Source organism: Pimephales promelas, chromosome 4, assembly GCF_988280905.1.
Source record: "Pimephales promelas chromosome 4, fPimPro1.hap1.1, whole genome shotgun sequence".
Taxonomy (NCBI): domain Eukaryota; kingdom Metazoa; phylum Chordata; class Actinopteri; order Cypriniformes; family Leuciscidae; genus Pimephales; species Pimephales promelas.
Window position 1 is genome coordinate 26,046,357 of NC_142772.1, and position 14,175 is coordinate 26,060,531.

A 14,175-nucleotide genomic window follows, 5' to 3' on the forward strand; every position below is an offset into this window, starting at 1 on the left:
ACACAGTTGAATGGAATCATTCTGTTCTTCTGGAGAACATCGTATCCTAATTTAAGAGAAAGAGTTCTTATTCAGACCACTTTTCCAATGGCTGTCTCGGTTACGTGTGATGATTTTTATTTTAGCTCGTTTTATATCAAAGGGAAACAGCGCCGGAAGTGACGCGCAACGACCGTGCATGGCGTCGCATATTTAAGCCGTCTGGTGCGGATGTAAAATTTAGTTATATAATGGAGCACAGCAGGACACTCGAGATCAGACTGAGGTCATAGCATTGCAGCTCTACAGTGAAATGATGACCAGATGACATGACCCATCCACAACTGGACGCTTTCGATTATAGTGGCAATAAGTAATGTTAAGCACAGTGGATTCATCATGTGTGGACCTTATTTGCATTATCCTGTGATGCTTCTCAGTTGTTGTGTTACGTCAGTCACCACAAGAGGGCGATATACACAAACAGTTTCCCACATTGCCTTAAAATCAATCCAGCTTCGTGTTTTTAACATTTTCATTAATTAGTCTACACTACATTATATTATCTGTTATAAGTAAACGGTACTCAACTCTTGCATTTTGTATATTTTGTTGTATTCTGGTTTATAGACACGTTTGAAAGGCTGGAGAGACATGAAATGTGATTTTTTGATTGTTGGAAATGAGGTAGGCTATTTGTGGTTCTTTTATTGTAAAAGTTGTATGTATATTCTTATTTTCAAAATGGAAATCGTATTAGTTTTATTAAGTGACCATTGGGTTTAATATTACATAATTTTACTTTTTTTTCTTTATTTAATTAAGTGGACAATGTCTCAATTCTTTAGGCTATTTATTTCTTCATCTTAGCTCTAAATCCTTTACTGAGCAATGGCTGACTTCAGCTCTTCCATCCAGCCCATTTTTATCTTTGAATATGTAATCTTAAATTACAACACATGCATATTCATTTTAAAAATGTACAGCGTTTAAAAGATATGATGGCCCTTGAGGTGCATATGTTTTCTAAATGATCAACAAAATGATCAACATATAATACAATTATTCTACACCAGTTTGCAGATTGTCGACCGATCTTTTTTGCTTGTTTTTCCTACGCACAGTCTATTATCTGCAGGTGTACGCTGGTTTTTTTATTGATACACCAGTTGTAATGAAAGGAAAGGGCAAAATACATAGTGCAATAGATAGTGATTATAAAAGCATCAGACGGAGGTAGAGGCTTCGGCAAGAGGATCCAGCTCCTGTACATCTCTGTGGGGTACCCTCTGTGTCCAGCGCTTACTGAATGTTTGTAGGAGTCCACGCTGACTGGGCTCTGTAACAAATACAGATATGATATTATGTAAGTTTAAAATAACACACACATACCAGTACACACTTCTTTGTTTAACATTGACTACCTCTCTGAGGTTTAGTTGGGGACGGTAAACTTGTGCATTTCCCAGGATCCTCGTTAATTATACCCATGTTTCTGTTCCATTGGTTCCAGTTGACTTCCTCCACACTGAAAGAAAGATAGTTCATTATTTATGGTTTCACTCATATCTGTTTAATAGCAAACACAGAGGTTAACACAGGGTCCATTATTATGTGTGCTTGCTAATATCATTTCATAATGTATCATCCAGATAACAGACACATGCAAACTTCAGTAGTTGTTGAAGCCACCAGGGTCACCTGAAGCACCAGCGTAGATCAGGCTCTTTCCCTCCGCCCAGGTCCTTCTGTTCCCCTGAGCGAAGCTTTGTCTTCAGACAAAGGGGAAGCATCCACTCCATGTCCAAGATGGTGATTGCACGCTGTGATCAACAATCATATTTATTGCCTAATTGATCAACTAAAATGGCAAATCAGTTCAGTGCAGAAATGGGTTGACCGTTTTCATTTTGCATTTGATTTTACCTGTAGTTTCCAGATGCTAGTGCTCTCTATGGACATCTCATCCACGCTTTGATTCATCAAAGCGATCAGCATGTTCAGCATCAGAATGTATGTCATCACTATATACAGAATCAGCAGCACATAGAAGACCTCCGGATATTTAGAATCCCCAGAGAACTGCAGATCTCCCATGCCAATTGTAAACTTGAACAACTCCATAGTGATGACGTAGATGCCGATGTCTGTGGACGTCTTGCAGTCCTCATCAAAAAAAGATCGATTCTTGGTATTGGTTTTTTTTTTAAGGAGAGTGACCACAGCTGATGAGTAAGAAACAAATCATCAATGCACACTACCGTTTGGGGTCAGTGAGATTTCTTAAAGTTTTTAAAATAAAAAATGAAGTCTGCATTTATTTGATCAAAAATATGTTGAAAACAGTAGTAACCATTTTCTATTTGAATGTATTTTAAAATGTACTTTATTCCTGTGATGGCAAAGGCTGAATTTTCAGCATCATTACTCCAGTCTTCTTCAGTCACATAATCCTTCAGAAATCATTCTAATATGCTGATTTTGGTGTTTAAGAAATATTTCTCATCATAATCAATGTTTAAAATAGTTGCATAATATTTTTATGGAAACCATCATACTTTTTGACAGGATTCTTTGATGAATAAAAAAGTTCAAAAGATCAGCATTTATTTTAAATAGATTTTTTTTCCACTTGCGATCAATTTAATGCATCCTTGCTGAATAGAAATATTTAATTTCTTTATAAAACAAAAATCTAACTGACCCAAAATGTTGCAAGTTTGTTGTGTTATGATGAACATTAAATTAATTGTAATGAGAGAATCATGTACATTGCTGAATGTATATGCAAGGGAGAAGGATACCTGCAGAGAACCCAATGAGGAAGACCATGTACACAACAAGGAATCGACGAATTTCTCCAAGAATCATCTGGCAATAATTAAAGAGCGTACATGAAGTAATGCTTTAGGTCCTGTCTCTACTATAAGGACTGCACTATACTACATTGTGTTGCATAGCATCTTTTTAGCACCCTACTTAAATAATACTCTACTTTGAAGGACAGAGTGAAGGATGCTGCTGGATAAGAGAGACAAATATCCCTCACCTTTTGTATCATGATACTGTAGATGCCCATATGTTTGGACCCTCTGAAGTAATAAAGTAGGTTTACCCAGCTCAAGGCAAGACTCAGCACTAGAAAGGCCAGAAATTCATTCTGACCAAAGCAGTACAATACAGCTGAGACCAAGAGAAGCACGGCCTGCAGAAAACTAAAGCAACAAAAAGACTTTTAGCGGGAGTAAACACTGTATGTATGCACTTACTGATTGAGGTTTTATGTAGTAAAAATGAGTTATACTGGTGCAGTTTAGCCATGTGCATATAAATAGTGATTTCAAAAACTTAACCACGCGGTGTTAAGTTTTAACTAGTAGAATTATTGGCAAAGAATGTCATGCATGTATAAGGAAATTATTCATACTGAAATAAACCAAGAGTGAAGCGACTCACAAAAGCTGATCGCTATATCCGTCTATGACCAGGGACTGAAATCTCGGACGCTTCCTATACATATCTATTAACTTGAAAGACAAGGGAATGCAGTTATTTCTGTAATAAATAAATAATTATAAAAATATGTTTTGCGTTTAAAGTTAAAGGGATAGTTCACTTTGAAATTAATTGTTGATATGTTTTAGCTTACCTCAAGGGCATCCAAGATGTAGGTGTCTTTGTTTCCACAGCATTTTCAATTTTTACATTTTTCAGTCAAATCGTTGTTGTCTGTCAGTCCTAATGCAGGTCTATGCAGGTCTATGGTTGTTGTCTGTCAGTCCTAATGCAGGTCTATGGAGCCCACCTCAAAGAGCATGCACAGAGAGCCTGCACATGCACTCAAAATTAAACATGATTTAATGACTTGTAAATGTAAGTACACATTGATGGCCTAAGACACGAAACGAGCGGTTTGTGTGAGAAAACGAGCAGTGCTTATATCGTTTTTACCTCTTTTACCTTGGTGTGACGTCGGAAGTGATCGCGTGCGTATGTACGTCACGCATTGTTTACACTGAGATTTCGGAAGTTTTACCTTTCACTAAACATATTTAGATATATCTTATACAGTGTTGGGTAAGTTACTCTAAAAAAGTTATTAATTACTAGTTACTAATAACCTCTTCAACAGTGTAATTAGATTACTGTACTAATTACTCTCTCTAAAAAGTATTTAATTACTTTTAATTACTAATTACTTTCAAAATCCCATATCAATCTCAACCAGCTGAAACATGAATCTGTTTCTTTCAAATAAATACTATAAAATTGCATGAATTATCCTTAAACTGACCAAGGTGGAGAAGGTTACATTATAAAAAACATACTTTTTAGCATCAGACAATAGGCTACATTTTGATGTTAAACCCACTATTGTTTTATGTCTGATCTTATGACATTTCACACTTTTTTCATACATATACAATAATTCATACGAATTTGTACGAGTGCGGTCGTAATATTTAGATTCCTCATAAAATGCATACGAATCGCTGTGAGATCGGATTGATCTATACACAGTATTTACCTCAATTACATCAGAAGTAACTGTAATTAAATTACAGATAAATGAAGAGTAATCCCTTACTTTACATTTTCAAGGGAAAAGTAATGAAATTACAGTAACTAATTACTTAGTAATTAGTTACACCCAACACTGATTGTATATCTAAATATGTTTAGTGAAAGGTAAAACTTCCAAAATCTCAGTGTAAACAATGCGTGATGTACATACGCACACGATCACTTCCGGCGTAAACGTTGGAGACGGTTCAGTTCGGTTCAGTTGGACATCTGATTCAGATCAGTTCGACGGCTGTTAACAAGAGGTAAAAGTTAAAGCTATATAAATACTGTTCGTTTTCTCACACAAACCTTGTCTTAGGCCGAGTCATTAAATCATGTTTAATTTTGACTCCTCTGTGGATCTTCGCCCGTGACGTCACGACGCGGTTACATGTGCTCTGGTTGGTAGAAAAGTAATGGCCCTTTGCCGCACAGTATTATAAAGTCATAATTTAACCCAAAGATTGGGTACTGTACAGTCAGTGTATCATCTGTGTACACACTCTTATAGATTAAGGGCAAATTATTGTATTTTCTTTGATACATTTTTACGTATGTTGACCAATGTTAAATATCAGAGGTAAGATCATTTTAATTCAAAATATAGCCCATGGACAAATTACACCTCTATTTTACTCTAGTTGTAACAAATTTACCAGTTATCCAGTTAACACAAGTAATAGTCGTAATTATGACTTATAGGTATCTAAAGATTCGTACACCTTCATTGACTATCTGATAAACATAGATGGCGTGTTGAGATACAGGTAGATGTCGCTGAATGTCAAATGTGGCCATGTGTTCGGGCTTTTGCTCCAATTCTCACTCAGGCGATATGGATCAGGCATAGAACATGAACCCTGGTTATATAAAAAGGCTTTACCTTATATCTCCTTTTAGCTGTTTCGTACAAAGAATTATCATTTTGCTGACATAGACTGCTGCATATGTTTTGGTTCTTTCTGCCAACCAGTTCGCGCCCACGCCCATTTTGTGACGTCACATATGACGCTGGCGAACATCCCTATATGACTGACAGACAACAATGGTTTGACCAAAAAATCTCAAAATTGAAAATGCTGTGGAAACAAAGACACCTACATCTTGGATGCCCTTGAGGTAAGCTAAAAACATATCAAAAATTTATTTCAAAGTGAACTATCCCTTTAAACATGAATTTGTTTTAAACCATATTAAACAGATACATACCCCTCTAATAAAGAAGTATAGTGCTCCAATGAGAGTTACGATCTGCCCTGTCTGAAGCAAGTAGCCTTCAGTATCTTTTACATAAGGAAACGGGGGAGTTAATGACTGAAAGAAAAGAGTGGGAATGAGACATGGCATTAAGTAGTGAAACATTTACAGTTAGCATGCATAATGAGTAGTTTGAAGCTGAAAAAAGTTGAGTGTCTGGTTTTATTTTGAAAGTTTTATTTTGAATGAATGAATTAATGGGTCCCCACCTCCGGACTGTTGTGTATACCTACTTCGTTGTTACTGTGGTCAATCCCCTCTTCGCGGTTATATGCAACAGCAGTGAAGATAGATAGATAGATAATATAAACTATAAATTTGAACATGAACATCCATTGCGCAAATGTATCCCACTTTTCTTCAAGTAGTCTGTTCAATGGCTCAATATGGAGCATCTCGTGGCGATTCTGAAATGAGATGAAATAACCAAACATGTTAACAACATTTATTGGAATCGATGTGCCGAATTAACATCTTAAGAAAATAAGAAAAAAATGTTCAAGAATGTTTTGCTAATGTTCCCATACAGGGATAGTTCACCCAAAATTAAAATTTGGTTTTCATGTACTCAAAACTCATCATTCCGAACCTGTATGAGTTTCTTTTCTCAGCTGAACACAAAAGAATATTTTGAAACAGTTGATGGACCCCATTGACTTGAAATAAATACAAACATCCTTCAAAATGTTTTCTTCAAGGTTCAACAAAACAAAGAAACTCATATAGGTTTGGAACAACCTGAGATTGAGTAAATAATGACAGAAATCCCCTTTTTGGGTGAACCCTGTAAGGTATAAAATAATAACCTATGTTTTTTTAGAATGTAGGATAGAGCGATCAAGGCACAACACCAGCACAACCTACACGGGGCTAGTCATAACACCCTTGTTTTAAATACTTCCACACATGCTAGCATGGCGAAACTTAGTGTATTGCCATGTCAACACTATAGAGAAAAGAAAATGAGACAAAATTCAGAAATTTCTTTCCATTCTTTCAGGGTATACACAATACAAATATGCACTGTATTAATGAAACAAAACCACATAATACAAGACATAAGTTAAATGAATGTGGGAAAAAATAAATAATCCTACTCCGAACCCTAGATTTACACAAACTGAGAAAGTCGAAAAGCGTTAGGTTGTGCCCTGCTCTCCCTCTCATCGCTCAAAACGTCCAGTTTTTTTTTTAAATTCTTTAAAAACGTTTTTTTTTTAAGTTCTCAAAGACCAGACAACTTTGAACAAGCAATGTAATGTTACTGAAAAATACACTTGTTCTACTTTGAGACAACCTCACCACAAAGTTAGCCTAAATTCTGAGAACAATTCCTCTCAGCTGGGATTTTGCTTCAGTAAAGTAGGCCTACCAGTACCTATATAAAATCCAAATGATGCATTTTAGATTCTAGAATTAATCAGTATGAAATGTACAAAATGTCTTCTCACGGGAATCTCGCTGCCATAAACGATTATTTCCAGTGCGGAGTTCTTCTCGTAGGTGTCAAGGGAGCCGAGGTCATACAGAGACGAGCACACGGGACCGTAGGCCCATTCTGTGATCTTGCGGGACAGATGTCTGCACCCCTTATACTCCCGCTGGACGATGTGCTTAAACAGCTAGAAAAATGACATCCATGAAAACCATGAAAAATTACATCTGAATGATTTCATCAAACAGGCTATTTCAACCCTATGCTAACATAACCCTAACATTAAACAAACTGTGACTATAGGTTAAATAAGACAATGACTGTCACTGTGTGACTGTGAATCAGTCTGGTGTCTGATTTAATGCCTGCTGAAGGAAAATAACATGTCAAATCACATGAAGACTAATCATCTGTACAAAACCAGGAACATCCAAAAACAGAACTGAGAGTAATGGGCACACACTTCGAACGAATCACTTCAAATAAATGTAAGTATTTTGCAAAAAACAATGAAGTTGTTCATATGACACTAAAAAATCACTAAAAAAACACTAAAAAAGTAAACAAGAGGGGGGAAAGGTTTACCTTCAATTTTCCTGTTTTGGCGGCTAGTTGGATTGGTGTGAGTCCTTTATTATTTTCGATTTCCTCCAGTTTGATCTTGGGGTGAAGTTGGTAGGATTTGATTAAGATGTGGTCATACATGGCAATGACAAACTCTGTGTTTTCAGGACTATTATCAGCTATGGATACTAGTGCGTGAAGCGCCGTGTTCCCATGAGAGTCCCTCTCCCTGACATCCACCGCCTGGTAAGGGTTGTCCATAAGGAAGTCCACAATGTCTGGCTGATTAGTGCAAGCGGCCAGCGACAAGGGCAACTCACCTGTGCACAGAAGGTGTGAACGGTACAGGTAAGCCCACAGGTAAACAAAATGGCTCAGTAACATTGAGAACATTATGTGGTAGATTTTACAATTTCTACCGTAAATTGTTGTCAGAATTATCCGCCCTGCAAAAGTTCAACCTTATCGTTAGACCTACCAAAATAGAAGCACGTTTCTTGATTGGGTTGAAAGAATTTCCCACAGGCCTTAGCATGGACATCGGCCCCTTTCTTAACCAGCATCTCTACAAATTTAAGACTCCTCCTTTCAATCGCAACATGAAGTGCTGTCTGACCTGCCAAAGAGATCAGTCGATAACATTGCAATAGATTACATAGGGTCAACATTCTGTTAACATTTTAGCTAATATAAAACTAGATCTAATAATCAAACATGTGAAATGAAGCTATAATGGCTCTGACCTTTGTAGAAACTGTCTGTGTAAGCAGCGTTGACAAATTTTTTTAAATCTCCCAGTTTCTCTGCAATGTCCAGCAGATGTTCAATAGTGTCATTCTCGCCTTTCCTCAAATTTAAAAGTGCTTTCAGCAGGACTGTCTTTCCATTGGACATATCTGAAGAAGAAAAGACTGTTGTTTTCACAGTACTCTTCTGTGTATTCTTTGTACACTACCATTCAAATGTTTGGAAACTAAAATGTTTGGAATCTATTCAAATGTTTGGAATCAAAAGTGAGAATTTTTTTGTGTGCGTGTGTGTGTGTGTGTGTAAAGAAATGTGTACGTTTATTCGACTAAGATGGATTAAATTGATCCAAAGTAAGTTACAAAATATTTCCTTTTCTACTGTTCTTGTGAACACTATTAATCAAAGAATCCAGAAAAATGTTTCTACAGAAATGTCAAGCAGCACAAATGTTTTCAACGCTGATAATAAAAAGAAATATTTCTTAAGCACCGATTCAGCATATTAAAATAATTAACTTTTTCCCAAACTTTTCAAAAGTTGTGTATTTTTCTTGAATACAATTACATTGAGAGTCGGTGAGGCGTTTCATGTTTTTGTGCAGGTACAGATGTAAACCCTGCAGTTTCGCCACCTCGCCACTGGACACGGCCTCAAACAGACGCTTGATGGTAAACCTCCCACTGTCCTGTTGAGCCGGTTCCTCTTTTACTTTTCTGATTCCCCTGTATGCAGAATGTATCTGTTAAAGTTTCAATCTCTGAATTTATATTTGTCATACACGTCAGTGTGGTTTTATAATAAGGAGCCCCACTTACTTGTCAAAGTTTAGGTTAAATTTAATTGTAGGTTTTGTAGGTTCCTGTATGTCATCCAGGTAGTTAGAATCCATGGGCCTCTTGTCACTCTTCTTTATCTGTTTGGGCGTTGACCTCTCCTCCTCTGTCAGGTCATCCGTCTCCAGAGTGAACGATGAGGTGCTGCTGTTTTTTTGTTTACTCATAGTGATGCTTTCTTTGTCTCACAGCAGAAGCTGTAAACTGCATGAAAGTGATATCATTAGCAGATACAGGACATTAGGTTTTAATTTCGTACAAAAACGTAAAATGGGACCCATGACCATTTTATTTTTTATTTTAAGCCAATGGGACATTTATTAGGGGTTGTGCTTTGTTGGTAGTTCACGAAATGCTGCTTCCTTTGATATATCAATCAAATGATTGATGATTTTTCTTATATAATGTGACTGAGAGTTGCTTCTGTAAAGAGTAGGAGCTACTTGAGAGAAATAATTGATTTTATAGCGTATACTTGTTAAAAGAACCATTAAAAGAGGAAGGACTCACATATGATCCAAATGGAAACCCTATGACAGGAAGTCAAAGGAAATGCTGCTGTTATAAATGGCTCACATTTGTGCATCTCATTGCTACATTAAATAAGTTCAATGACAGTTATGATAATTATGAAGGTGGGATTGTAATGCAGCCATGAGAGCATCTAAACGCATAACCCATCAAATGGATCTGCGGTTATCTTGGGTATACACAACAAATCCATTCTTCATCAAAATGAAAATGTGGATTAATTTACATATTTTCAAAGATTCAAGAGATAGAACCAAATACAATAGGTAGAAAGCAGGTTCAGTTTGTATGTGCAACTGAAGATCTCTGTTAACTGAATTATTAATATTTCTTCATGCTGCTACTTGCTATCTGATCCCATCCAGGGAATGGGCCATTATTGACCAATCACGGAACACTTGACCAGAGAAACATGGAAGTGCGTTTCTAACAGAATTCAGTGTCTAATGCATTGGAGAGATATTCTTTGGTTTAGAATATTATAAATTAGCCTCTCTGTAAATGGTTTCATATAGCATTACATACAGAGGAAATGGACAGTAATCCTCCATTAAGAAACTCCATTACACTCATGTAGCACATGGTCTAAAGCCCTTGATTTTGTAAGGAAAATATTTCCATAGAAACAAGCTACTATCATCTGTTTGACCGGGTTCCTGAGCATACATGTGATCTATCTTGTGACATTTTACCATGTATCTCTCACAAAGCTGGTTTTGTATTTAAAAGATGTGTCCTTTTTACATGAATCAGTTTCTTTAAAGATGATAGGAGCACAGATTTTGCTTTTATAATCCAATGTGACATACTATTACCAGTGTTAAGATCAGCAATTATGCTTGGATGCTTTTTCAGTAATTATTCTTTCTTAGGGGACCAATCAAATTACAATTCATTAATAAAATTATTCTATCAACAGATAGTGAGAACAGGAGGTGATAGATCATCTAAGCACAAGAGGAAGGAGACACAAACTATTCAGATAGAAACTCTTGTGACAGGAAGTATTGAAGGAAATGCAAAATTTACTAGTTATAAATAAATATGAGTTATACATTCTGAGCATATTTGTATCCCACTTAGACATTAAACTCAAATTGCTAAAATAATTAGGGAGATGTAATTATGTATAATATGAGTCATCCACTGTTCTCATTTAGGGCATACACACTAAATAGATAACCATAAATAGACCTCTTGGAATTTAAAGACATTATTTAGATTTGTCAAAACAAGGATTAATGTGTGCATATCACAGCAAAGAAAGGGCACTTTTTAGTCTGAATGTGCAAGCAGACTGCTCAATGGGTGAGGCAGCATACGTCTAACATATATTTGATTGACAAATTATATCATTTAATGTTGTTTTACGCTAGATGATGACCTAATATGCAATAACAAGATGCTGGATAGTCTTACTTACTAGAATATTATGACATGGCCTCTCTGCAAATTGATTCAGATAACATTACAGTGGAAACAGTACACAGACAGATGCAATCTTTATATTATCTCACTTATAACATTGAGAGATTCAGCATTTTTTAGGTTAATCAAAAACAAAGTCGAGCATGATATTGTCAGATTTAAAAAAACAAACTTTAAAACTGATCTGCAGAAATATGTACTAGATCTCACAAGGACTTGTGAACACATTTGGCAGTGAAAATCTTTCAATTTTAAGAGTTCTTTAAGGATTTACTGCATTAGAAAAATCTATTATAGTAAACCATTAAATACAAGCATTAAATATCAAACATTTGTACTCACAAATCAACTTTGGTTTTCTAGTATCCCGTGTTGATGGTCCACTATGTTCAACTGAGCTTGTCAGAGGTATGATTCATTGAACACAATGACTTGCTTGCTCTCTCAGTTTCATAGAGGAAGCGGGCGAGATGTTTTGAGGTTGCTGAGAGCCTTGCAGAAAGGCGGGTTGTATTGATTTCTAAAGTGTGTTTACGTTTTGCCATCATGCCAATTACATGCTTGCCTTGTAGCTCATTTATAATCCAGTCCTATATACCACACAATGCACTAAAAAATGATATAATATATAATTGTTCATGTGCTGGAATATATGAAGAGTTCAGATGCAAAAGCCTCTAAATGCCATTTGAAATTTTCTTCTTTAATGATGATTTTTATCAAACTTATACATTTAAGTTCAGTAATTTCACTTAAATGGCAATGATAATTACCTATTAATTGTTATTTAAGTGAAATTACTGAACTTAAATATACAAGTTTGATAAAAATCATCATTAAAGAAGAAAATTTCAAATGGCATTTAGAGGCTTTTGCATCTGAACTCTTCATATATTTAATATATAAAAAGGTACCTTTCTGAACAGCACATGTTTGGTTAGTCATAAGTCATCTGCACTTGTCTGCTGAGATGGTTCTGTTGAGAAATTTCAATTTTCTTAATGTGTTTCCTGCATCATAATGGTGTACTGTGGCAGAGTAAGATGATTTGGCACATACATGGTGGTTTAGGCGCACACATCACATGAACAAAATGAATGATGTAACAAACAAAATTACATTCTGTTGATCCTTAATGCACATGGTAAAGAATTTGCTCCTCGTCTTTATGTTATTTGACGAAACAGAAACTTTATAGCCATATGCATTAAATACTAATATACTTTATTATATTGTAATTCTTTATTGTCCACCAAGATGGAAAGTCTTTGTCTCACCAGCACATAAAATAACTATACAGACAGTAGATATACAGTATATATATATATATATATATTTCAACTGTCTGTATAGTTATTTTATGTATTTTATGTTCATAAATATATACGAACCAAGACAGATTCACATTGCATAAAAGTCAAGTCACCTTTATTTATATAGCGCTTACAGATTTACAATACAGATTGTATCAAAGCAGCTTCACAGTGATAACATGAAAATAATACAACGCATAATATTGTTGAATATTAAATGTCCCCAACTAAGCAAGCCAAAAGCCTTGATGTCATGAACGTATGAATTAATTGTTCTGCATTTGTCAATGAGAGCATATGGCGTAATTTAGATATATTTTTAAGATGGAAAAATGCGGTTTTACAGATACTAGACACGTGACTTTCAAATGAGAGATTAGTATCAAAGAGCACACCCAGGTTCCTAACTGACGACGAAGACTTAACAGAGCAGCTATCAAGTGTTAGAGAATATTCTAGGCTGTTACATGAGGAAGTTTTTTTGTCCAATAATTAGAATCTCTGTTTTTTTCAGAATTAAGTAGGAAATTACTAGTCATCCAATTTTTTAGCTATGCATTCTGTTAATTTTGAGAAAAGTTTTGTTAGGTTTTGAAGAAATATACAGCTGGGCATCATCAGCATAACAGTGAAAGCTAATTCCATGTTTCCTAATGATATCTCCCAAAGGTAGCATGTGCAGAGTGAACAGCAGCGGTCCTAGTACTGAGCCTTGTGGTACGCCATACTGAACTTGTGATCGATAAGACATCTCTTCCTTTACTGCTATGAACTGATAATGGTCAGATAAGTATGATTAAAACCATGCTAATGCAGTTCCACAAATGCCAACATTGTTTTCTAGTCTATTTAAAAGAATGTTGTGGTCAATTGTGTCAAATGCAGCACTAAGATTGAGTAACACTAATGGGGAGATACAACCACGATCAGATCATTTGTGACTCTAATGAGAGCTGTCTCGGTACTATGATGTGGTCTAAATCCTGATTGAAAATCCTCGCAGATATCATTTCTTTCAAGAAAGGAACACAGTTGTGAGGATAGTGCAGAATATTTTACAGAAAAGGCATATTCGAGATTGGCCTGATTAACTAATTCTGTAGGATTGTTTGTAGGAAAGTTGCGTTTTTTAACAAGCGGTTTTACCATAGCCAGCTTAAAGGTTTTTGGTACGTATACTAGCGACAAAGACGAATTAATGATCTTAAGAAGAGGATCTATGACCTCTGGAAGCATCTCTTTCAGTTTAGTCGGTATAGGGTCTAGCATATAAGTTGTTGATTTAGATGAATTAACAATTTGCAAAAAACTTCTTCCTCTCCTATAGCAGCAAATGAACCAAATCCTTAATTTACAAGATTTGGTTGAAAGATTTGGAAAAAAAAACAATTCGTGCTAGTACTATTTGGTTTATCAATTACGTGTGGAGTAGCGTTTGGAATAAAAGACCTCTTAAACATTTTTATTCACTAGAGGTATTATAGCGCCTACCTGATTTCAAGGGCTCAAATGGATACAT

The 14,175-nt window shown here is 35.7% G+C and overlaps 1 protein-coding gene across 1 annotated transcript; it reads right to left on the bottom strand.

Annotated features, from left to right (window-relative positions):
* Positions 1–1,105: 1,105 nt before the first annotated feature.
* trpv1 (transient receptor potential cation channel, subfamily V, member 1) lies at positions 1,106–11,779 on the bottom strand. The gene is made up of 16 exons (XM_039650142.2): positions 11,686–11,779; positions 9,367–9,588; positions 9,116–9,273; positions 8,545–8,697; positions 8,280–8,417; positions 7,823–8,121; positions 7,254–7,424; positions 6,036–6,209; positions 5,755–5,859; positions 3,436–3,506; positions 3,029–3,194; positions 2,784–2,850; positions 1,906–2,204; positions 1,681–1,802; positions 1,404–1,507; positions 1,106–1,318 (listed from the first exon to the last, which is right to left on the bottom strand). The coding sequence occupies exons 2-16, from the start codon at positions 9,549–9,551 to the stop codon at positions 1,206–1,208; spliced, it is 2,325 nt and encodes a 774-aa protein (XP_039506076.2). The 5' UTR covers positions 9,552–9,588; positions 11,686–11,779; the 3' UTR covers positions 1,106–1,205.
* Between the last annotated feature and the right edge of the window lie 2,396 nt (positions 11,780–14,175).